This window comes from Doryrhamphus excisus, chromosome 17 (genome assembly GCF_030265055.1).
Source record: "Doryrhamphus excisus isolate RoL2022-K1 chromosome 17, RoL_Dexc_1.0, whole genome shotgun sequence".
In the NCBI taxonomy this organism is placed as follows: Eukaryota; Metazoa; Chordata; class Actinopteri; order Syngnathiformes; family Syngnathidae; genus Doryrhamphus; species Doryrhamphus excisus.
This window is the reverse complement of record NC_080482.1, coordinates 17080393-17104351: the sequence shown is the minus strand read 5'-3', so window position 1 is coordinate 17104351 and position 23959 is coordinate 17080393. Positions and strand designations below refer to the sequence as shown.

General features: G+C 43.3%; 3 protein-coding genes across 8 annotated transcripts in view; 2 read left to right on the top strand and 1 right to left on the bottom strand.

Annotated features, from left to right (window-relative positions):
• Positions 1-23495, bottom strand: part of gramd1a (GRAM domain containing 1A) — a 39401-nt gene extending 15906 nt beyond the window's left edge. Inside the window, exons 1-9 of one of the 5 annotated variants that reach the window (XM_058052824.1) lie at positions 23444-23495; positions 21810-22214; positions 21577-21667; positions 15691-15808; positions 10256-10455; positions 10009-10111; positions 6669-7447; positions 1490-1712; positions 56-76 (exon numbers count right to left, since the gene is read on the bottom strand). In XM_058052824.1, the coding sequence (XP_057908807.1) occupies positions 56-76; positions 1490-1712; positions 6669-7120 (696 nt within the window). In that variant the 5' untranslated portion in view covers positions 7121-7447; positions 10009-10111; positions 10256-10455; ... (2 more) ...; positions 21810-22214; positions 23444-23495. Of the gene's footprint in view, positions 1-55; positions 77-1489; positions 1713-2583; positions 4903-6668; positions 7448-8815; positions 9319-10008; positions 10112-10255; positions 10456-15690; positions 15809-21576; positions 21668-21809; positions 22215-23443 lie in introns of those variants that run through there. The other 4 variants (XM_058052825.1, XM_058052826.1, XM_058052827.1 and 1 more) reach the window with 4 other exon arrangements.
• Positions 14190-19235, top strand: si:ch211-225p5.8 (uncharacterized protein LOC555567 homolog). Of its 2 annotated transcripts, XM_058052831.1 has the most exons (5): positions 14190-14377; positions 16162-16328; positions 16404-16638; positions 16710-16878; positions 18327-19235. In XM_058052831.1, exons 1-5 carry the CDS (start codon positions 14323-14325, stop codon positions 18370-18372), a joined length of 672 nt encoding a protein of 223 aa, XP_057908814.1. In that variant the 5' UTR covers positions 14190-14322; the 3' UTR covers positions 18373-19235. The 2 variants fall into 2 exon arrangements, with proteins under 2 accessions (XP_057908814.1, XP_057908813.1); XM_058052830.1 differs by lacking the exon at positions 18327-19235 and having other exon boundaries at positions 16710-16979.
• On the top strand, positions 21825-22260 carry LOC131105729 (potassium voltage-gated channel subfamily E member 2). The gene has a single exon (XM_058054138.1). It carries the CDS (start codon positions 21856-21858, stop codon positions 22258-22260), a length of 405 nt encoding a protein of 134 aa, XP_057910121.1. The 5' UTR covers positions 21825-21855.
• Positions 23496-23959: the final 464 nt, after the last annotated feature.

Genomic DNA, 23959 nt, shown 5'->3' with positions numbered 1-23959 from the left:
CCGACAACAAAGTCCTGATCTGAAGTTAAACATGAGACAGCTGATGGATACTCACATTGTACCAGCTTTGCATTTTCTGTAATGACAATGACAACACCATCATTAGTTAACATTTCATACTGATTATACTGAATATAAAGATTCAAATGTGTCAAAAATAAAGTCATGTTGTTGCTGCGCATGTTGGAATCAGATTTCTGAGCGATGCGAATGACGCACAATACAATTTCAAGGGCCATGCAACACTTGAAGCAAGTTAATTATTCACGGAAAATTCAAGAGAAATCTGCTGTCATTCTTGGATTAGTGTTCACATACTTTTATTGGGCCACTCTCCATAACCTAACCAAGCCTCACATAAAAGGGAACTCTTGATAATACACACATAACACAATTAAGCAATCTATTTGATCTGAAGGAGAGTCAAATGTGCATTATTATTATTATTATTATTATTATTATTATTATTATTATTAAGTAGAATCTCTGGAGCTTTCCCCAAAAGAACGGAAAATTGAAATAGGCATCATCTATTTCAAGGTCATGGGCTCTTTTTGAATTTCCTGTGCACGATTTAAAATAAAGATATCAGAGCGCTCTGCTCTGGATTGCTGACTCAGCAGAAAGTGCATGCAATAAAGTAGGAGTATGGCTGCCATTGTGGTAAGCAACTGACCTGTACGGGGCCAGGTGCACCGGAATCCAATCCACTTTATTTATATAGCACATTTCATAAACACCCTTTCGTCAGGGAAGAAGTACATTTGAAACACTTCTATGCTAGGACTACGTTATGCTAGCCATAGCATTTCAGTATGTGGAATCAAACTATGGAATGGATTGAGTAAGGAAATCAAACAATGCACAACGATGAGCCAATTCAAGAAACAATACAAGCAGTTGATGTTTGCTAAATCCAAGGATGAAGAGTCTTGAACCAGTCATGATGTGCTATATATATCACTATATTGACACGCACTATGGTACACATTATGGCATTGGATGCTCATATCACCCAGTACTTCACTACGAGGTGCATTATTAAAAAAAAAAAAAACAAAAAAACCTTAAACTGTATTATGGAAAGCAGGAAGTGAACAAATGTAACAGTTAGTGATTGTAAAAGTACCAGATGGAGGGGTAGGATTTAATAAGCAAAGTGTCGCAGTCATAAAACCTTTGTTAAGTGCACAGGCATTATAATAAGTAAAGTTACACATATGTATACTTCACTGTCATACAAGTGTAAAAAAAAAAATTGCATATTCCTAATTTTGTGACGTATGTCCCCAACATGCGAATAGTACAAAGTTAGGGTCCCTGTGTGTGCAGCCATGCTTTGGTGTCCATGTGGTTCATGCTTCCTGAATACGTCTTTACAAGCGGTGTAAAGTACACAATGATGCATCTTCTTCCGTACGAGCGTGGAGCCAACCCTCATGATTGGAGTCCGAACACAACACAGGAGAGTTTTAGCGGTGGCATTTACCTTGGCATTGCTCCTGAAATGTCTGGAAGCGAGCGGGTAAGCCGACGTGAGGGAGGACGCCGACGATATGGACGGCAGGGGGCTGTCCGAGCCCCCACCGCCACCTCCTCCGCCACTCTTTTCCCCACCTCCCTCACTCTCGCTGGCCCTGCCGCCCCCCAGCACCCGGCGCCGCAGGGAAGGTGAGCTGCCCGGCGTGCTGCGTGGAGAATTACTGGCAGTGCTACGAAGACAAGAGACACAAAAAAAAGCTTCAAACAGCAGATGATGAGGAGGAGAGGCTGCAGGGGCCTCCAGTTTGACAACAACACGAGCAAGAAGCAAAGAGGAGGCCTCACAGGGAGAGTTTTATCAGCTGAACTTATTCTGACTGATAAAGCAGCCAGCCCAGTGCCAATGCAAGGACTCTTGTATTCCCACTACAAGGTCATCTTTCTCTCTGCTGCAGTCATGACTTATTTGGAAAGCAAAACCAAGCATTCTTCTTGCTTATATAGCCACAAAATACTGTTAATATTTATCTAGTCTAGGCCACACAAAAGCAGATCAGCCACATCCACCAGGAGTGATTACCATACATACAGGCTGGTAATGGGCTTACAGCTGATCCCCGTCTAGCAAATATGAATCTGTGTCAGCCATTGTTTCCCCAAAGTGTCACTAAACTAATCACCATCATGATCGCCACGTCGTGACGTCATTCATTGGCGTCACACCTCCATGCAATGTCAACAGCAGCCGGCTTGCTAGCTAATTTGGCTACAAACAAATCCTGCTTTATATCGATGGCTATGTTCGAGGAAAATAATAACAAAAAAGAAAACCGCGCGGCAGGTGATGCCGAGGAATCGTTAGTTTGGTTTCATGCTGCGAAAAACACCGCTTGCGGGAGGATGGAGAGGGCGGGGGGCGAAAGAGGAAAGACTGTGACCGGATGACCGCTGATCGCAGGGTGTCACTTGAACGCACCACAGTCGCCGTGTTGACAAAACGATGCGTAAAACGTTCGTTTGCCTCCTTTGTTTACGTCTCTATTGTAAACATGAGCGATCAAATCAGTGCGTCTTTTCCGGGCATCGCGTCTGAAGACTTACTCGAACATGTCATGAGGCGTACGCGGTCCAGCCGAGAGAGCACAAAACGTCACAACAACCGTGGGTCCCGTTGCTTGAGCAGCCGACAGCGAGGCAGACTCGGCCGGAGGAGGGAGGGTTGGCGTGTGAGCGGCGTCCCCCAGCCTCTTCCCCCCACCCTTGATCCGTATCCCTGGGTGTAGAGATCCTCCAGCGGGTCCGCGCTGATGCGGACGTCAGTTTGCCATCCTCGCGGTGGTCGACGCCCCTGCGTCTCGGACGGCTGCTGCCTGTGCAGGATGAGCCGCCGACGGGCTGCCGTCCATCCGTAATCCCCTCAGATCACAGATGGAGGGGGAGGAGGTGCGGTTTTATGCCAGGGGGAGGGGGCTTGAGGGGGGCCTCCGATAAACATAGTGGTAACTGGCGGGGCACCGATAAGACCGAATACAGTATGGTGATATGAATTTAAAAAAAGAAAAGAAAACCATGTTAGCATTAAATAAAACAATCTATACAGTATTTGTATGCTTTTTGTGTGGCCCCTCAGTGTACAAAGCAGAAGCATGCTTGGATGAGTTTAGCATGGATGAGTTTAGCATGGAAGAACAGGCCTGGAGATGAGCCAGTTGGCCCTCTTGACCTCAGAAAATGGCAAATCTTTGTCAAGACAGTCATCGCAGAAGAGTGGAAGCTGTCACAGCTGCAGGGGGTGGCCAAAATAGTAACTTCCTATTTCACTTCCTGTAGTTGTAATGGTGTGTTATCTCAATACTTCCGCCCATATTGTGTGTCCTTCAAGTGCTGCAAGCCAAGTCAAGCAGTGCTAAGGACAGACAAGCCAAGACAGGTTGTTATTGTCATATTATCACAAATGGATGTCAACATTTCACCGGTCTGGGACCAGCAGATTTTGCTAAATGTGTGCTAGATTGTTATTCTATATTCTGTATTCTTGAAGTAAGGGATGCCATTACGCTCCTGTGTCAAGGGGGCAAATATATTCACTACTCTAGCATGCCCCCCCCCCCTCCAAAACTGCTGGCAAGTGGTGAAAAAACAAGAGTAATTGATACATCCATAAAATGGTCTATTTTTAACACAATCCTCAAAATCCTCTTGCTCGCCTGACGGTCACGTTCTCCTCCAATTTCAAATCAACATGACAAAAAAAGTGAGATGAAATTCAGCTCCAAATACCCCCCCCTCCTCTCTTCAATTGCCATTGTTCGCTCTCAACACCCTAAATATGTCTGACAGACTCATTAAACACACTTAGTATAAATATGTACAGCTAGTCACCACTAATCAATGAACAAATGGAATAGCCAGTCACGGCACATAACTATGGTACATTCAGGGGCCGCCAAAAAGTGTGGAATCTCAACACTTGATGGAAAAACTCAGTCAAGTATAAAGATATACTGTAAATATGTAAAAAAAAAAATGTGGGCAATCTAACACTGGTACATTTGACCTGTATTAACAGACATTTATACATTACCCACTGTGTGGAAAAAAATGCATTTTTTTTTTTTTACAAAAAAATGCAAATTTGCATGGCCACAAATGTGTGGCAATCCACTGTATTCTCACGAAATGAAACCTTGTTTCTAATATTTGTTTTTCCATCACAGCCTTCAAGATAGTGGACTTAATATGAAAAACTTCAAAGGCTGTATGACATGGTTCCATTGGGCATTTCCCTTCGGTTGCCGTCTCCAGCAAGTCCACCTGGCCCAAGCCCAGAGTCCACCCAATCCCTTCACCCTCAATCTTTGTCCATCCCGTTGGATTAGAGTCCACATAATAATCCAGCCTGGCCTGAGCGATGGACCCACACCAGCCTCGTTCTCGCTCTGTCTGCGTAGTTTGTTTTCCTGTCAGGCACACGAGAGATTGCGCTAACTTGCCAGCCACAGGAAGCAATCAGTGCCTCTTCCCGTAAGCAGACATGCTCTTACATCAGGCAGAGTGGAAAAAAGGGGGTGAATGGCTCAACTCTGACCTACTGGGGGCTTTATTCTAATGTTTCTTCTGCAATAAAATGAGCGTGCCCTCATGGGGAAGTGAAGTTACAGTACACGGTTTTGTACGGTAGCATCTACTTCTTGTTTTCTGCTATTCCGAGAGTGGGAATACGCGTGAGGTCAATTTCATAATGCAATTGTTACACTTTCAAGGGAAAATGAGCACAGCATTTGCTCAGAATGTAGCATAAAAATATGCTAAAGCCATGTCATCACTCACAGGTGCTTGTTAGTTTATCTCCATTAAAACAAACACAAAACAACCATCATTTATGAGATGAAAATGCCAATCAAATTGATAATGATGTATGGAGGTGGGGGTGGGGGTGGGGGGAATGACCCTCATCCTGCCCTCTGCAGCGACACCCTCCTGTGATTGGTCATGCATGACATCATCAGACTACAGACCGGCCAGTATTGGCTCAGGGTGATGTCATGATTCAGGGGACGGGTGCACGCAGCCCGAGCCCCGCCCCCCTGCCTGCTGTGACTGTCAGCCGCTATGTTGTTGTTGTTGTTGTCCAGCAGTGTCACTTTACAAGTGTACGGCGTGAATAAGTTGGAAATGTTTTTGATGTGTTGTCTTGCCTCCGACGCACACCACAAAATATTGGCGTGTTTTTAAAACATGAGGTAATTATCTCCATGGTGATCCAAAGGAGCGGGCCACAAGAGGACTTTGGGAAACAATCCTATTGATTCTGCGCACGTTTGTGCTCAGCTGTTTGATGCAAGCGTCAGCGCAGAATACCCTGAGCTGAGCCCGTCACACGTCATGCTGACTCTGCAGACCACGCTGTGCTCTGAGCCAGCGGACCTCCTGCACATCAAGCACACGCAGCCTCCCAAGATAAGGAGTTCAGGACCAAATAAACTGTGAATACAGCGGAAACACTGAAGTACAACTGAACGATGGATGCTTTTTGATGCCGCTAGCACCAAAACAAATAACTTCAATAAAGAACGTGTGACAATGACAATAGAACCAGGAATTGAACATTGTACATGTGACATGTTTGTCACTGCATCAGAATTCATTCATTCTCTTTCCACTTTAATATAGTTGGTTAAAGCTGCCGTTTGTCACGGATGGGCGCTGCTAACTTTATTATCATGTCCCGCCGTCTTCCTGCTTTGAGTATGTTAAGCATGCCCCACGTCACATACGTTTGACAAAGGTTTAGCTACTAATGTTAGCTATCGCTAAACGCAGAGCCCATCATTCCAACAAAATGACTTAAAACTTATCGATGTGAAGATTCTCTTACTGCTTTTTAAATGTCTTAACGGCCTTGCACCTTCTTATTTATCTGATCTGCTTTTACCGTATCAACCCCCCCGCGGGGTTGACCCTGCGGTCCTCCGGCACTGGCCTTTTAACAATACCAAAACCCAGAACCAAAACCCACGGTGAGGCAGCATTTAGCCACTATGGCCCCCACCTGAGGAACAGCCTGCCGGAGAGCCTCAGGACTGCGGAGACTGTTGATATTTTTAAAAAAGATTAAAGACACACCTTTTTAATCAGGCTTTTAACTCATATTTTTAAACTTTTATTATGTTTTTATCTTTTTAGTCCTATTTTATGCTTTTAGTCTTTTAACTCCAGTATTTCCTCAGGGGGGTCCTCCACACTGGGGGCTGTGTCGGGTCTGCTGAGGGGGTGCCGTCCTTGGGTCCCTTCGACCCGGCCGGCTGGTATGTCGAAATGGTATGACGCCGTTTGAAATCGAATTTTCACACCATGGTACACTACTAACCGGCCCATGCTTACAATGGACGTGCATATGTACGCAAATACCGCACAGCCGTTTGTGACCAGTCATCTCAGTCAGACCGTTGAGGAGAATACTTAAACGACGGCGACAGTTTACTACAGAACGGTGAACTTATTGTTACACATGAATGAGGGCTGACAATGTTACTGAAAACATTGCCTGTGCAATGAATAAATCCTATATGACGGCCACAGTTTACCCTTCAATATCTATTCTTTCCTATCGGAAAATACATGTTTTACTGGAGATGAAATCTTGCTGTAAGCGGCTGGTTTTTGTGTATGAATCCAGCACTAACCTGCAGCTGTCCCAGTCTGAGTCTCTGCCGAGCAGGCTCCTAAGGGACCAGCGGGAGCGCCGGCTGGGAGAAGGGCTACGAGACCAGGATTGGGATGGGGGCAGGAGGTGGTCTTGAGAGGGGCTGCCCCGATCCTGATCTGCCACAGAGGCGGTGGTGGAAGGCGAGGGACTCCCATGCGGGTCAGTTCCCTTGGGGATGCACTCTTCTATAACGATCTGCGGGGTTCCGGTCCGCTTGCGCGTCGGAGGTCGGTCTTCTGAGTTTCGTTTTTTGGTCCGGTTCCTACTGCGGTGACAGCGCGACTGCCGGCCAGAGCGGGTCAGCCTCGGGCTTGGCGAGCGGGACCAGGACTCCGTGTCGGAGGACGGGGGCAAGATTGTCAGCGTCGGGACGGGGATGGGCTGAGTCAGAGTGACGGTTTCTGGCCTCACAGGAGAGGACATTGTCATTTTCAGAGTCCTGCTCGGGAATAGACTGCCGGATGGTCAAAGCTGATCGGGACCTTAAGGAATATGTGGAACCGCATCAAGTCCATTCATTCATTTCCACATGAAATAATAAAGCAGTAATTCTTCAGTCCTAGCTCACAGTGGGCTTCCTCCTCTTCAGGACGTCCAGCTGTCCACCGTGTCGGCTAAGAGTGACTAAGACACTCAATCATGCTTTTTTTTTTGGTTCGTGGGCGGTCTTGCGTTGCCTCTTGCATTGTTTCCTCACAGCTCCTCCGCAAGTGAGAAGTCAGGCTTGCGCTAGGAGGCTCGTCTTTGCAAGCGCACCTGAGAAGTGAGAAGAAGAGCACAGGCTTTGCACACTCATCTAGTTGTGCACCAACGAGGCTTGCCGTATAGAATGCGCCAATAAAGCCGTCCACTGAGCAAACTATTGTATTTCTCTCTGGTCTTTACATACGGCCTGTTCTGCCAGTTCTGACAATGTGAGCTATCACATAAGGTGACTAAACATACATTTATTTGTCCAAAGCAGGGGTGTCCAAGGACCATTGGTGGCACATAGCTCCTTTTCATTTTTCAAACATAAGCCTGGCCTCCAAACAAGACAATGATTAATGATTTAAACCACCAAGGTGGCTGCTTTTTATTGCCCCTGCGGCACATTCTGTAAATAAACAAGAAAACTAAAAGAATAAGCTGAAGAATGTTTGCGATAGTTAAAAAAGTGACAGAAGAAAGTCCATTTGTAGTTCTAAACATGTATTTAACTTGTTTAATTATGCCTCTATTAAGCAAAAATACATAGCAGTCCTGTGGGAAATATCTTAACCACCATTGTTGGACACCCCTTGGTTAAAAAGTATCTTGGGGAAGAATATGGGAACATTTTGGGAAATGGTTCCATTGAAAGTAGGCTCATTTAAGCCGGTTAATAATATTTGTGGCAGGGTTAAATACATTGCATTTGAATGCCTAGCTCCAGTACGGTCACCCGATATCACGCGACATGGGTATGTTGCATTAAAAAGTTATTCCAGCTTAAAAGTTGGAAAAGAGAGTCTGAGAGCGCTTTGATTCCTGTTATGTGTATTATTTGGCAGGACATTCGAGAATTACCGGACAATGTACTCCCTTTAAATGAACTCCTAAAAAGCCCCAACGTTCTGGATGAAAGAGATACGGAGGAAAACTGGGTACAAATGTCCTGAAGGTCAAAAGGCAACATTCCAGTAAGACTGAAGTTTATCAGCGGCCACAAAAAGACACACAGAAATGTCTCCACGGTGTTTGCTGGAATCCTCATGCATACAAATGGGGGGGGGGGGGGGGGGGAACTTTTACAAGCCAACACAAAGCACAGAACAGCCTTTGCATTCGACTGTTGTGACTTGTAAGACGCTGAAGGTGTACGTGTGTGTGTGTGTGTGTGTGTGTGTGTGTCACTTCTGCAAAAGCAGCACTGCAAAAAAAGAGGCAGCACGGCAACATTGTTTGCTTTCCTGTGTTTGAACAAGAACAATCTTAGCACGGACATGTTTAACCATCCTAATCTTGCAAATAAATCCAAACACACAACGTGAGCACGTACAAGTCAACCCCCAAGCAACCATAATGTCATTCTGCAGAGTGTAAACTTGGCTGTCCCCCCCCCCCCCCCCCCCACCACCACCACCACCACCACCATCTCCATACCTGCCGTTGGAAGAGTTGCCTCCATTCCTGTGCTCTTGCTCGGCCTCCAAGACGAGCCGGGCGACGGTTCGCGAAGTGATGTTAAAATCCACTTTTTCGACAGAACACATCAACATTGTCGGGGGGGTGGGATGCTCAAGCAGCATCTGTCGGCCCGCGGCGGCTAACCGTTAGCCCTCCTCCGCCAAGCTAAGCTACGCTAGCTAGCACTCGGGACTCTATACAAAGTTTTGCTAACTTTTTTTTTTTTTAGCCCCGCCGAGCCTCTTTTGGAAGGAGGTCTGCCGCTCTCCAAAGAGATGGACAACTTCAAACGTCTATCATCTTAACACTTAAAACACCAGGCTAAAAAAAGAAACAATTAAATGCGGACAGTTAAATGGTAGCGTTTATTGTTGTGGAGAAGCGGAGGAGAAAAAAGACTCGACTCAATACATTTACCCTTCGGTTGGGGGAGTCACAATAGTATACAGACATCTTATTTGTCTTATTTATGAAATACCCCACACTAATGTGTGTTCTCTACAATTACGACATTAGATGTTATACAGAATACATGCCAAGTGAGTCATATCATCTAGATATGCAAAACAAAAAGAACCAACGTGATACGTGCACCCCTCCACGAAACTTTGTGGTTCCGTCCGGGAAATAACTGTTCCCAGCAAGCTGCAGGTGAAAGGATGTCGTGCCCGGCGTTACTAACTTCACCACGATAACAATTCGCAACTAAAACATGTTTTATTCCGTACCAATCACTATTCTGAAATCAACGTTAAAATAGAACGTCGTAGTGAATCAGGTCGATTTGTGTTCAAACATCTGAGATAAAAGATAGGACTGTTGGCATCACAACAATAGCGCTAAAATATTTCTGATATATGAGTCATACTATATTCATATTCACCCTTGGACTTTTTTGCTGCTAATTTTAAAGGGAGTCATTGTCCAATAAAAACTGAGCAACACGGCGCCCTCTTGTGTTAAACAATGCGGTGTAACACGAACCCTCGTCGAATGCGCATGCGTGAACGTGGGCTTCCGGGAACAGATGCACAACTTGATAAATAGTCTATTTATGACTCGCGAATGCGCTTTGACGACACCACAGCGAGCCACACTGTCATAATAATTATAATAATAATAATAATAAACAATGTTTAAGCAAATAGGACTCCAAAAATGCTCCTCACCTTCCTGCTGCTGCAGCATCACTTCACAAGTCAGCATGCTGGGCAGCCTCTAAAAGATGAAATATCTTCTTCTTGCCTGGCAGCCCACAACAGGTAACCTTGTCTGATGGGAAGAATACATCAACAAACAGGATGATAATGCACAAGACTGTTATTGTTGTCCTGAGTGTGACGGGCCTCAATCCCTGACTTTTTAAAGGCACCTGAAGTACACCTCCATCAGTGAGCAGCATCACCTTGTATTTACCTGCCTGGGGAGTCAGCACTGGCTTCCCTTTCTTCAAATCGCCAGCCCAGTCACGTCACAGTGACTTGGCACTTTGCAGCATGCGGTGCATCTCCGTGTGGCATCTTTTCGGACCTCCTGGTTTCGGGCTGCCGATGCTTGGGACCGCTACGGGCTGCGTGGAGAGCTGACGCTGGCTGGGAGGGGACTGGAAACTCGATCTGTGCTAAAAATAAGAAAACATCAGCAGCAAAGGGAGGAAGGAGGTGTGTGACCGGAATGTGTGTGTGTGTGTGTGTGCAGCCCCCACTTCCACACACACATGCATGCCCCCCACCCAAGCTCTTGTCCAAGGTTTTGATGTCACTCTCGCCACTGTTGTCATAATCGCTCACATGAGACTGGAAGGTTAAAAGTGGCAAGGACCCCCCCCCCCACCCCCATGGAGAGCTTCACTCTATCATCGAGCTACATCACATGACAACAACCCTGACCCCCCCCAGTGCACCTACACAAACACACACAAACATATCAGCGTGTGGATGTGGTGTTAGGAAGGCTATCAAGGCCTTTCAATGTGTCGTGTTTACCTTTGACCCTTAAAACAAACCACGAGCGACGCTGATGTGCTCCTGCTATCTTCCACCACTTGAGACCTTCATTCACAGCCCCGACCTGAGATGATTTGGCTTTTTATTTGCTATCTTCCACCACTTGAGACCTTCATTCACAGCCCTGACCTGAGATGATTTGGCTTTTTATTTGCAACACACGCAACTGCACTCAAACCTTGATTTTCTTACGCCAATGTTGTCAGATGATTCGGTTTTCGCTTTGACAAATCTGTTTGTTCTGTGGTGTCGTTCCGCGGAATGGAAAGCCCAAAAGCGACTCATTAACCGTTACTCGTGATTTTTTTTATTGAGCGCCACCATGAGGTCAGAGAAATTAAATTATGGATGGAGGTTCGCATCAATCATAACCTAGCATGTTTTTGGAATGTGGGAGGAAACGGGAGTACCCGGCCACACAGCTAGGACACCCGAGTTCAATTCCACCCTCGGCCATCTCTGTGTGGAGTTTGCATGTTCTCCCCGTGCATGCGTGGGTTTTCTCCGGGTACTCCGGTTTCCTCCCACATTCCAAAAACATGCTAGGTTAATTGGCCACTCCAAATTGTCCATTTTTTCTTATTATGGCCACTATATTGCGTAATAGGAGTGTAAAGGTGACTATAGGGGTGCTATTTCATGTCTCGAGGGCTCCAGGGTTAAAAAACGTATTTAGTAGATCATAAATAAAAGTATTCTTCCTTCCTAGTATTTCATATAGAATATATTATTCATACATAAAAGTATATACAGTATTTGTAAATGAGTAATTATTAAGCCTTCCTAGTATTAAATAAAAAATAAAACATAAAAACAAATAAAAAGCACCGTGCCGGGTAGAAAACATCTCAGGTGGGATCTCTGTTGGAAGCCATCTGGACCGCCAAGGTTACATTTTTTCTCCTAGGAGAATAAAACTTTTTCCACCAGTCAATGTACCATGTTCGATGCTCCCTGGCAAAGTCTAAATGGGCAGTTTTGTGGCGTTGAAGGAGACCAGCTCTTTGAATTCTTTTGAAACCCACAGATACCGTGGGATGGTTATTGTGCTGCAGTCGGCATTTGGGTGGAGGACTGCCCCGTGTCTTGACGGACAGCCGAATCGGGTTGGATCCTACGGCTCACCACAGGTGAATGTTTTTGGGTCTACCACTTGACTTTTGTGTTCCGTAGTGCTCAGGATCTTTCCAAAAATGTAGAATGACTGTCTTACTGCGTCCAACCTCAGCCAGAGGCCTTGCTGATGCAGCTCCACCATGCGACCACGTTCAACAAAGGAATGCTTCTTAGCTTTAGCCATCAGGAGGGCATGACCGTGCCAATGCCTGACAGAAAATGACAATTTGAGGCAGATTTTGGCTTTTATAGCCTCTGGTCGTAAACCTTTGATCAGGTGAAAAACAACCTCATTAAAAGCCTCATTAATGTCCAAATGCGAAAAATGCATATTCTTTTTGTCAACTGGTCTTAAGATTTTGATTTGGACTGTTTATAAAGAAAAAACATCTGATTTACGATGCTATTTGACACTTTCATCTTCTTTCCAGAAAACAAAAAAGGTGTTAATACTGAATTGATGTTGTTTTTGTTCTTTGACTGTGCTAAGCTTTGATGATACTATGAAGTAAAAATAATAATACTATTAAAAACAAAAGCATGGAGTTCAATCATGTGACGCTAAAAGACGTTCTTGAAGGTCTCGCTAGTCGTGTGTGTGAATGTTGTGGTATCTGGGCCACCTGGTGACATTATTCTAATTGGTACGGTCTCAGTGGGAAAGTCCAAAATATCATACCAAGTCGGCGCGCACAACCACACACTTTGTACGCACTGCTAGTTAGCGGAAGAGCAATACCATGCGCAATGTGTATCAGCTTAATAAACGCAAGCTAATGCACTAGCTAACGTCTAGATGCCGGAGGTGGCCGTGAACTTTGACCTGAGAAGGGTGGGTAAGCAATGATGCGCGCATTTTTATGAGGAGGCAGAGACCTTTAAAGTTTGGCCTTGAACCATCCCTACCTGTGCGTATATTATATTATATTATATTATGGTAATGGTAATGGTAATGGTAATGGTAATGGTAATGGTTTTATTTCATTTGAACATGCATCAGATTCCAATTGAGTGCATCCCATAATCAGTTCCCAGTTCCACATGTCCAAAAGGAGTAGGAAGACGCAAAGCTTATTAAATCCTACCCCTCCATCTGGTACTTTTACAATCACTAACTCTTACATTTGTTCACTTCCTGCTTTCCATAATACAGTTTAAGGTTTTTTTTTGTTGTTTTTTTTTTAATAATGTACCTTGTACCGAAGTACGAGGTGATATGACCATACAATGACATAATGTGTACCATAGTACACCTTGCATTTAGCAAATCCTTTAATCCCTTATTGAACGCACACTTATTAATCTCTTGTTTATGGCAGTTTATTGTTTCAGGACCCGACTGTGAACTAGGATTCCTTATTGATGAATGGAATATTTTTTATAATTAGTGCATTGAAAACCTGTTAATGATCTACTATATAAGTTTTTTAACACTGGAGCCCTCTAGACATGAAATAGCACCCCTATAGTCACCTTTATACTCCTATCACGCAATATAGTGGCCATAATAAGACAAAATAGGACATTGTATGAACTAACACATCTTGGCAATTGGGGGAGTCACATGATCATGAGTACTTCCTGTGGCGGCTAGTCATCAATACAACATTCCTGACACCTGGTGACCAGTGTGGAATACTAGATAGTGTAGAATACTAGATAGTATTCTACTGACTAAAGTAGTTCATTCATTCATTCATTTTCTACAGCTTTTCCTCACGAGGGTGCTGGAGCCTATCCCAGCTGTCTTTGAGCTAAAGGTGGGGTACACCCTGGACTGGTGGCCAGCCAATCCCAGGGCACATATAGACAAACAACCATTCACACTCACATTCATACCTATGGACAATTTGGAGTGGCTAATTAACCTAGCATGTTTTTGGAATGTGGGAGGAAACCGGAGTACCCGGAGAAAACCCACAGGGAGAACATGCAAACTCCACACAGAGAATCAAACCCAGGTCTTCCAGATCTCCTGACTGTGTGGCCTACATGCTAACCACTTGTCCACCATGTGGCCCAATCATGATAATTTTAGAGATAATAATAATAAACATCAAATGTTTTATTGATGCAAGTCTCATAGTCCCTCGAAGGACTTTATATAAACATCTTCTGGTATGAAGTCTCATCATCTCCAGTTTCCCTGGCTGGCTCTCGGCCCTCATCAGGATTACTGACACCCCCTAAATAGAAAGTGGGACCAAGTCTTTTTGGGGATACGGCAAACGAGTGCGAGGGCGATCTGTGATTGTTTCAGACGGACTGGATGGAGCCCGGATGATTAGCATGCGGACACATGGAAAGACTTAGTGGCGAGGCGGGCCTGGTTCACTACGCGTGAAGTCCGTGTTGCGTTCAATGGCCGCCACAGACATCAGGTGGATTTTTGGCATGGTCATGGTCGGCCTGCTTGGTGAGTCCCGACGTCCTCACAAGTTTCTTGTGGACTCAGAATCATCCACATAACCACCACAGACAAATGACCAATGAATCTTCATAAACTGATCATGATATGTTATATTAATATTGTGAAATATTTCATGTCAATACATAAAGCAGTCATTTTATTTGATCACTAAAACTCACTGTCTATTACCATAACATACGTAAGACTTGGACTTACATACGTGGACTTTCCCCTGTCAATCAATGAATCATTTATGAATAATGACATAACGTCAGTGTCAATACGATGCAGAATGAAATGTGTTATCTTGGTAAAGGCAATGTTACATTATTCATATGTTTTATGAACTACTAAGAAGACATACAACTCATCTTTTTATCAAGTCATTTTATGTATCATTTTTTTATTCAATGTTAAGAAGGAATAATACCTCATTATTTTGTAATTTACTTTTTTGTATAAATATTTTAAATACTATAATTATAATAATTATAATAATATTAATATTTATATACAATAATATATTTAATATATAAAATATATATAATTTTCATACATTCATTCATTTTCTACCGCTTTTTCCTCACGAGGGTCACAGGGGGTGCTGGAGCCTATCCCAGCTGTCTTTGGGCGAGAGGCGGGGTACACCCTGGACTGGTGGCCAGCCAATCAGAGGGCACATATAGATAATAATATAATATATTAATTATAATAATATTTTCAATATTAGTATTACTGAACACCAAATGCAGTTTTTAAATTTAAATGCAGCCTTTATACGGCACGGCGGTCGAGTGGTTAGCGCGCAGACCGACTTCACAGCTAGGAGACCAGGGTTCAATTCCACCCTCGGCCATCTCTGTGTGGAGTTTGCATGTTCTCCCCGTGCATGCGTGGGTTTTCTCCGGGTACTCCGGTTTCCTCCCACATTCCAAAAACATGCTAGGTTAATTAGCCACTCCAAATTGTCCATAGGTATGAATGTGAGTGTGAATGGTTGTTTGTCTATATGTGCCCTGGGATTGGCTGGCCACCAGTCCAGGGTGGACCCCGCCTCTCACCTGAAGACAGCTGGGATAGGCTCCAGCACGCTCACGACCCTTGTGAGGATAAGCGGTAGAAAATGAATGAATAATTTGTTCCAAAAGGGTGAATGAAAACCAAAAAATATAAAAATAGAGGTAATTGTTCCCATAAGAAATAATATCAATCCAATCCAGACCCATAAGAATATGAATAAAAAATACAATTGAGAGAAAAGAATTGCAGTTGTACATGCAGAAAACAATGAGAAATAATAAAGTGAGGAATGGATGTACCTTATTGTTGATGCGGATATCCCATCCCGTACTTCCTGATGAGATTGAATTCAATTGTGGTTCTCACCATCTTTAGCGAGTTGCCACTCCCAACCTTCTTTGGCCCCATGGCGTGTTACTGAGCATAGAAAAATGAATGTTTAGTGAGTCAGCCACATGTAGGCTGCCTTGTTTGGGCACATCATTCCATGGAACAATAGAACAATACACGCAATATTCTACATATTTCTGTACTATTACAGTATTTGTGAGCTTTTTGTTTCATTTCATTGATTTGAAATATTTACTGTTTATCTAATTATATTTTACAAATTATTTTTTCAGCTGTATCGGTTGTCTTCAATTGTATTTTTCAATGCAAATATACTGGAAACCTCATATTACAAATATACAACATAAGGTGGCCAGAAATATTTCAGTATTCCCATTCCCGATGTGTATTAATACATATTATTTTTGCTGGTCTGGCAGCGTGCGAGTGTCAGGGGGGCTGTGCGGAGGTGGACTCCCTGGCGGAGGCTGTGGAGGGCCAAAGTTTCAAGCTGGGTTGCATCTGGTGTAAAAATCGAGCTGAAGTGACGGCGAGAACCAGCGTGGACTGGCACTTCAAAGCTCCAGGACAAGACCGCTTCACACACGTGAGCACGAGCGCTTCAGCCACTTTTAGTCTGACATGACTCACGATGAACCAGCATTCCCGCTTTGGCTGCCAGATTTTCCACTACGACCACCCGAGCGCCGATATCCTCCACGGGGCCTTCAGGGGCCGCCTGGACTGGCTCGGGACACAAAGCCAGGACGTCCAGGTGGGTAGCATCGCCATCAGCAACGTCAGCTTCAGTGACGCCGGGACGTATCGCTGCACCTTGCGGCGCATGCTCCTCCTGCCCGGCTTCCGTCCCAACGTGACCGTGGAGAAGGAGGTGGAGCTTAGCGTTGCGGCCGTGGGTAAGCCACGTGGCTCCGCCGCCATCTCTGATTGCGATTTTTCGTCTTAACTTCTCGTTTGTGCTGTGAAGGCTCCCGGGAGACGACGGCAGTGATCTCGGAGATGGTGATGTACGTGCTGATTGTGGTCCTGCAGCTGTGGCTCATTGTGGTTCTGGTCTACTGCTACAAGAAGATTTCAGCCGACATGGACGCTTGGGAGGCCCGCAAGGCCCGAAAGGCTCTTGTGGAACAGCAAGAGTGCGTGCAAACTTCTTCAATGGTTCAGATGGTCAAACAAATTGAAATATTAGTCAATGACAATACAACTGAACACAAAATATAACTTTAAATTATTAAGAAATAAGCAAAATTAAGCAAAACAGCCCCAGACCATCACACTACCACCACCATATTTTACTCTTCTATGATGTTCTTTTTTTGAAATGGGATACACACCTTCCAAAAAGTTCAACTTTTGTCTCATCTGAGTATTTTTCTAAAGGTCTTGAGGAAAATGGAGACCAGCATTAAAAGCATTTCTTTTTGTTCAGTAGTGGTTTTGGTCTTGGAACTCTGCCATGCAGGCCGTTTTTGACTTTCTTTTGGTGGAGTCATGAACACTGACCTTAACTGAGGCAAGTGAGGCCTGCACTGGATGTTTTTGTGGGGTCTTTTGTGACCTCTCTGGGTTATTTTGGTTGGCCGGCCACTCCTGGGAAGGTTCACCACTGTTCCGTGTTTTCACCATTTGTGGATAATGGCTCTCACTGTGGTTGGCTGGAGTCCCAAAGCTCTACAAAATGGCTTTATATCATTTTCCACACTGATCGATCTCAATTCATCTCAGTTATGTTTTTTTTTCACACAGGGCCGTGTAGCTTTGTAGTTTCTCTTCCTTAATAAGTTTTCTTATAAAACTGCATTTTGTGTTCAGTTGTGTTGATATGAAATATTTAAATGTGACAAACATGCAAAAAAAAAAAGGCGGGGGGGCAGGGGGGGGGGACACTTTTTTTGTACCACAGGTGAAAAAGTTTATTTTCTTATCAACTTCACTCTTTCTTGCCAATCTTTGCTGTTGCTTTTTTTATTTTCCAACTTTTTCTGAAATAATAATGTTATAATTTTGTTCCCCAACCTAATTTTCCAAAACATACAACTTAGTTTTTTTTCCCCTCATGGTATCAACATGTGTTTCTTTAATAGTTTAACTCTATGCTACTAAAATGACATTATTATTGCAGTTTTCTCATCATATTTTGACTTTATTCTCATAAAAATTACAGATTTTTTTAACATTCACTTTGCCATTTTTCTTCTCATAATATGATGACTTTATTGCCTTTATTTATTTGAACTGTACTCTCGTAACATTCTAACTTTTTCCAAAAATGAAAACTTTAGTCATTGTTTTTTTTCTTTAATATTTCAACCTTATGCTACTAAAATGACATAATTTTTTCCTCACAATATTAACTCCTAAAAATATGACTTTTTCTTTTTACATTAAAATGCTTTTCTAATTATTTTTTCTTAATTCTTGTAAAATCATTGCTGATTTATCGCTGTTGGAAATTCAGTAGCTGGGTTGTATTTTAGTTTTCTTGTCCAATTCGATTTTTAGAATGTGCTGCGGGCCACAACTGGCCCCCAGGTCGCAGTCTGGACACCCCCTGATTGAACAGTTTCTCTTATTTTCTTTGCAGATTGCTGGAATCCAAGGTGGATGGTGCTGGGATGCCGGTAGCTTAACATGCCACTAGAGGGCGGTGTTGTGCATTGGGATACTCTTCCACATCGCTACCCGTTACTCTTCATCTTATAGTATTTTGGAATAGTATCTTTGAAATACTAATTTGAAATACATGTCAGAAGTACACAATAGTGTATTGGATGTGGGTTAGCCTTGATGCCTTTATTAGTCGGTTTTGTGTGTGTGTAGTGTTTCTGCATACAAGTTGATTGTGTCTCTGACAGCATTATTTAGCACTTTAGCATTTGATTCATTTGTGTACTTTTGACATATACACTGTATCTGAGCACTTGTCCAACATAATACATGCCATATATCATGCGGGACAGGAGGACACAGACGTTAGCAACACTCGGCTAGCTATGTGATGCTAAATTGCTAACATTACACTCACATATGAACAGCAACATGATGCTAGGTTAGTCTATTTGCTGAATAAAAAAGAATAACACAATCAATATTTTAATTTTAAGATGTGTAGTGAAGCCTGATTTATGTCATTGTAGCCTTTAAAGTCCCGCTTTGAACCTCCTTCGCGAAAGACCTCAACGTACTTCACCGGTTTTCAATTGAGGTCAATACGTCAGAACGTGTGGTCAAATATGGCCGAGGTGGTACCATTTGGATTTCGGACAAATGTTTTGGAACTATACGCTGAAATATCGTCACCACAACAGCAACACTATCATCGCTAGTATGCAATGCTAACATTACACTCACAGTTTAACAGCGACCGCATGCTAGCATAGCCTATTTGCTGCACCTGTTGCTGACTAATGGATAGCTAGCATAGCTCCAGGCTACATTTTGAGATGTGTAGCGAAGCCTGTGGGGCGGCTCAGAGGTGGTATCACGCCCACGAGGAAGGAGGTTGTTTCTTTAGTAATGTCATGAAAAACCCGCAAATTTCAAAATAGCTACGTGAGCTAAAGCGCTAACATTACATTTTAACAGCTTCCGGATAGTTAGCAACACACCAGGCTGTGTTTTGAGACGTGTAGCGAAGCCTGTGGGGCGGCTCAGAGGTGGTATCACGCCCACGAGGAAGGAGGTTGTTTCTTTTATGATGTCATGAAAAACCCGCAAACTTCAAAATAGCTATGTGAGCTAAAGCGCTAACATTACATTTTAACAGCTTCCGGATAGTTGGCAGCCCACCAGGCTGTGTTTTGAGACGTGTAGCAAAGCCTGTGGGGCGGCTCAGAGGTGGTATCACGCCCACGAGGAAGGAGGTTGTTTCTTTAATAATGTCATGAAAAACCCGCAAACTTCAAAATAGCTATGTGAGCTAAAGCGCTAACATTACATTTTAACAGCTTCCGGATAGTCAGCAGCACACCAGGCTGTGTTTTGAGACGTGTAGCGAAGCCTGTGGGGCGGCTCGGAGGTGGTATCATGCCCACAAGGAGGTTGTTTCTTTTATGATGTCATGAAAAACCCACAAACTTCAAAATAGCTTTGTGAGCTAAAGCGCTAACATTACATTTTAACAGCTTCCGGATACTCGGCAGCACACCAGGCTGTGTTGATGAGACGTGTAGCGAAGCCTGTTTTTCTTCCTGGAATTTCCCAAGTAAGCGTTTGAGCGCCTCTTCTCTCAAAGGCTGTATGAAACTAGTTAGGAAGTACAAACTTTTTATCCCATATTACTGCACCAACATTATTAAAAAGTGCTTTTTGCTTCAACTCAACTTGAAGCTTCTTTTAGCTTGCGCCTGAATCGGAGTGTTGGCGCAGGTTCGTGCACGTGGTGCACACGTGGGGTCTGTGTAACGGTGTCTGTTCTGCCCTGCAAAAAGGTGACTTAGAGGACGTGTGAAGGTGACGCTTTAAGAGCTGGGTGCCACAGTTGAAGCATTGTTCTCTGCAGGAACTCCACCAGTCTTAAATATGAGACTGTACGTTACGTCCACATGCACAAGCGTTCATTTAGCCCTTGGATGACATTTTTTGACCTCCGGTGCCGTCCTTTCATTAAACGTGTTGACATGCGCCGGGTGTGACGATGGAGGAGGGAACGTTCCATCATCCAGGGGGAGGTTTGACTGTTTTTCAGTCAAGTCTTGCTGGACGTGCACCAAAACCCCCACGGAACTAGCCAGCCAGGTAAGCTTTTCCTTCTTTACAACATTTGAATACTATATCATGACTACGTAGCATTCATGCTAACACTGACATGACGGCGATCATGCAGGAAGAGAAATACTTAGACCTCACGCTTCTTCCTTAAATCCTTTCTAACATTGCTAACCTAAACCGGGGCTCTCCATTTTTATTAGCGCTTAGCACAGTCCTCACCAAAACATAACAGCAAAAGTAGACAACATTCAAATACCATTCATTGTCTACCGCTTATCCTCACGAGGGGGTGCTGGAGCCTATCCCAGCTGTCTTGGGGCAAGAGGAGGGGCACACCCTGGACTGGTGGCCAGCCAATCACAGGCAATTTTTCTTCTCTTAAAGGGGACCTATTATGCTGATTTTTCGGTGGACTCCTATAGAGCAGCTACACACCATAACCCGCACAGAAAGCTTTTTAGATCGTCCAGGACCTGCACCTATACCAGCTGTATTTCCTTGGATTTTGTGCTTGCCAGTGGCGTCATTAGGCCTATTTTAGGGGGGCTTCAGCTCCCCTAAATAATTTGATTTTTTTTTTTTTTTACAAAAAAAACCTCTGACAAATTTCATATAATAGGGCAAAAGCAGGCTAATAAGAAAGCCAATAAGCAGGCTAATACTAGCCTACTACTAGTAGTAGTAGTAATCAGAAGAAGAAGAATGATTCATTCATTCATTTGCTACCACTTTTTCCTGATAGTAATAATAATAGGCTAATTAATAATATAATATGATTATGATATGATTGATGACTGTCCACTGGACAGAATGGTTGCAGAGCTTGAGTAGCGTTTGTGCAGTGTAGATTGTGTGTACTTGTGTCAATTTAATGGTGGCCTAAAACAATTGAGTATCTCTACTAAATCTGTCCAAAAGTTTCTCAAGTTTCTCAATGGTAAGTAGTTTTAGCAATTTAGCTTTGGTAGCATCGGTAACATCTAATGTGTTTTGCAGTATTACCAGTGTTTAAAAAACTCAGGTATAGCCGCCGATTATGGTGGGAAATGGCGATTAGCAACTCCGCTCCCTGTATGCACATGCTATAGTACTACACAGACAAGTGCTTTTGCTCCATGACTTACTTACAGCTTGCTCTTCTGACTCTTCCACACAACCAAGTAATGTTGGAAAGCCGTCGGGATTCAGCAAGTTGTCGGCTACTCCAGCTGCATACTGGTCCATGTTCACAAAACGGCAAAAAGGCTACATGTTCATTATTATTAAAGTTTGTGGGATCAAAAATATATCATGTAATATCATTGCAAAGTGCATGTTCCTGACTAATAAAGGAAATTGAAATAAAATAAAAACTTACCACCCTTTGCAGCTGCAGTTCGCGGAGTGTCCAACAGAGGGCGGCCATGTCACACATCAACGCCACCGAGTTGACTTCCTTGCTGCTCTCTCTCTTGCATCACTGCCTCAACAGAACCGCTCCGCCGCAGCCTCCCTCCCTCCCGCAGAATCACACCAACACCGCCGCACCACCGTGGGCGGCTCGGGCCCAGTCCCAATCTCAGTCCGTGTTCTACATCCTCGTGGTGCTCGGCATGTTCAGCTTCTTCTCCTTCGGCGTCATGCTCAGCTTCATCCGCTCCAAGAAGCTGGAGAGCTCCCACGACCCGTACCACTTGTACATCGCACACGACTGGACCCGGAAGAAGACACCGTGCAGAGCCGCCACGGGCCAGGCATGGGGAGCAACGGGGTCTGTGGTCATCTGTAACCCAGCGACGGGGCAAGGGACAGCAGAACAAGAGCAGTAACACATTTGGACCGCGCTCGCAGTCATTTAGTTTGTTTGTACGTCACAAGTACGTACACGTTGATAATACGCACAAACTCATTTTCATGAAAATAACACGTGACGAGCATTTTTGACTAGCGTTAGAGCACAGCGCCATACACGTCCAGCAGATGGCGCCACTAGGCCAATAAAGGACGTCATTACCCTGATAAAGTCATTCAGCAACAATTTGCGTCGTACGTTTATGGATTTTTTTTTACATTTCCTTTACCCCAAGGACTTGTGATGGTCAGAAATGAATAAAGAGAAAATGATATCACGACATTGTGCAGTCACACACTTTATTATCGGCACGTGGATATGCTAACAATCAAAACAATCTCAATCTCATTTGCATATTGGCACATCAATCACATCAATAACTTCCAAAAGGTAAGCATTGATTCCCGACGGCTGTGCTGCATCATGACAGATATCCAATTTCACTTGGATTATGAATAAAAACTGCATCACAGCTTTGTGATGTGAAAAAGCTTCAATCAACTTCATTCTTTGCTGTTTTTTTCAAATTTTTGCTGTTTTTTGAAATTTTCCTCTTAAATAATCTTTATAAATGTTCTTCTTGTAACATTATGACTTTATTTCCATAATGTTATAACTTTGTTCCCAACCTATCTGACTGTATCGTTTATCATATTTCAACTTTTCTTTAAAAATTTGAACTTCATGCTTGTACAATTATTTTCCCTCACAATATTAACTTATTGCAACTTTTTCCCGTTATAGCCATTATTTTGATTGCTTTTAAAAATATTTAATATTTCAAATATTAAGTTATTATAATGTAAATGTTGTGTGCCTTGAAAATCCTGTGGTACAGAATAAGGAAGACAATCCACGATGACTTGACGTATATTCACCCTCAGGATTTATTCTTCCTCTTAAAAATAACATTTCAGATATCATAAGATGATTACATCAACAATTACCAATTTGTTTCCAGACACATTTCACATTTTTCAATTAGCCTGCTTCATGCTATTAACTGTCCATTAAAGCTGGATAGCATTAGCCATTTCGCTTCTGTTCAAATGTTCTACAACACATTTTGTAACAAACATTTAGCAGTCAGCTGTTTACTCTAGCAACTTTCTAAACTCTTTACAGCCATTAAATATAAATTATCTCTACTTTGTACTAACCTGTGGTACAGAATAAGGAAGACAATCCACGATGACTTGACGTATATTCACCCTCAGGATTTATTCTTCCTCTGTGGTTTTGTCACCAACTCTATACCACCATGGCTGCTAGCACCCCCTAGTGGACATTGCGGTATTACACCCAAACGCCAACAATGGAGATTTGGTTATTTTAGAAACAAACACATAAAAAAATAGTAGGGTGTCTTTTTTTCTTTTACAACTGAATTTTATATGTATGACATGAACTATTACTACTCTTAAATGCTCTAACCATATTTATGCAGTTTTTTTAAACCATGTTACCTTATCTTTTATGTACCTTACATAAAAGTAAAATACTTAAAACCTAATACTTTACTAAAATATTTTTATTCTTAATATTACAATGTTATTTTCATACAGTTGTGACTTTTATCATTAGATAATATATGGAATTTTTCTAATTTGCTGTAACTACTGAATTGAGCCCTGCTGGAGAAGATGGAGGATTGGAATCTCTGTTGGAACACCTGT

What these genes read in the sequence shown, in the direction of transcription:
- si:ch211-225p5.8 (XM_058052830.1), top strand. Translation starts at nt 14,323, where the DNA reads ATGGCCGCCACAGACATCAGGTGGATTTTTGGCATGGTCATGGTCGGC. An exon ending in GGTCATGGTCGGCCTGCTTG is followed by an intron (nt 14,378 to 16,161) that starts GTGAGTCCCGAC and finishes CTGGTCTGGCAG; the next exon opens with CGTGCGAGTGTCAGGGGGGC. An exon ending in GACAAGACCGCTTCACACAC is followed by an intron (nt 16,329 to 16,403) that starts GTGAGCACGAGC and finishes TTTGGCTGCCAG; the next exon opens with ATTTTCCACTACGACCACCC.
- LOC131105729 (XM_058054138.1), top strand. Translation starts at nt 21,856, where the DNA reads ATGTCACACATCAACGCCACCGAGTTGACTTCCTTGCTGCTCTCTCTC.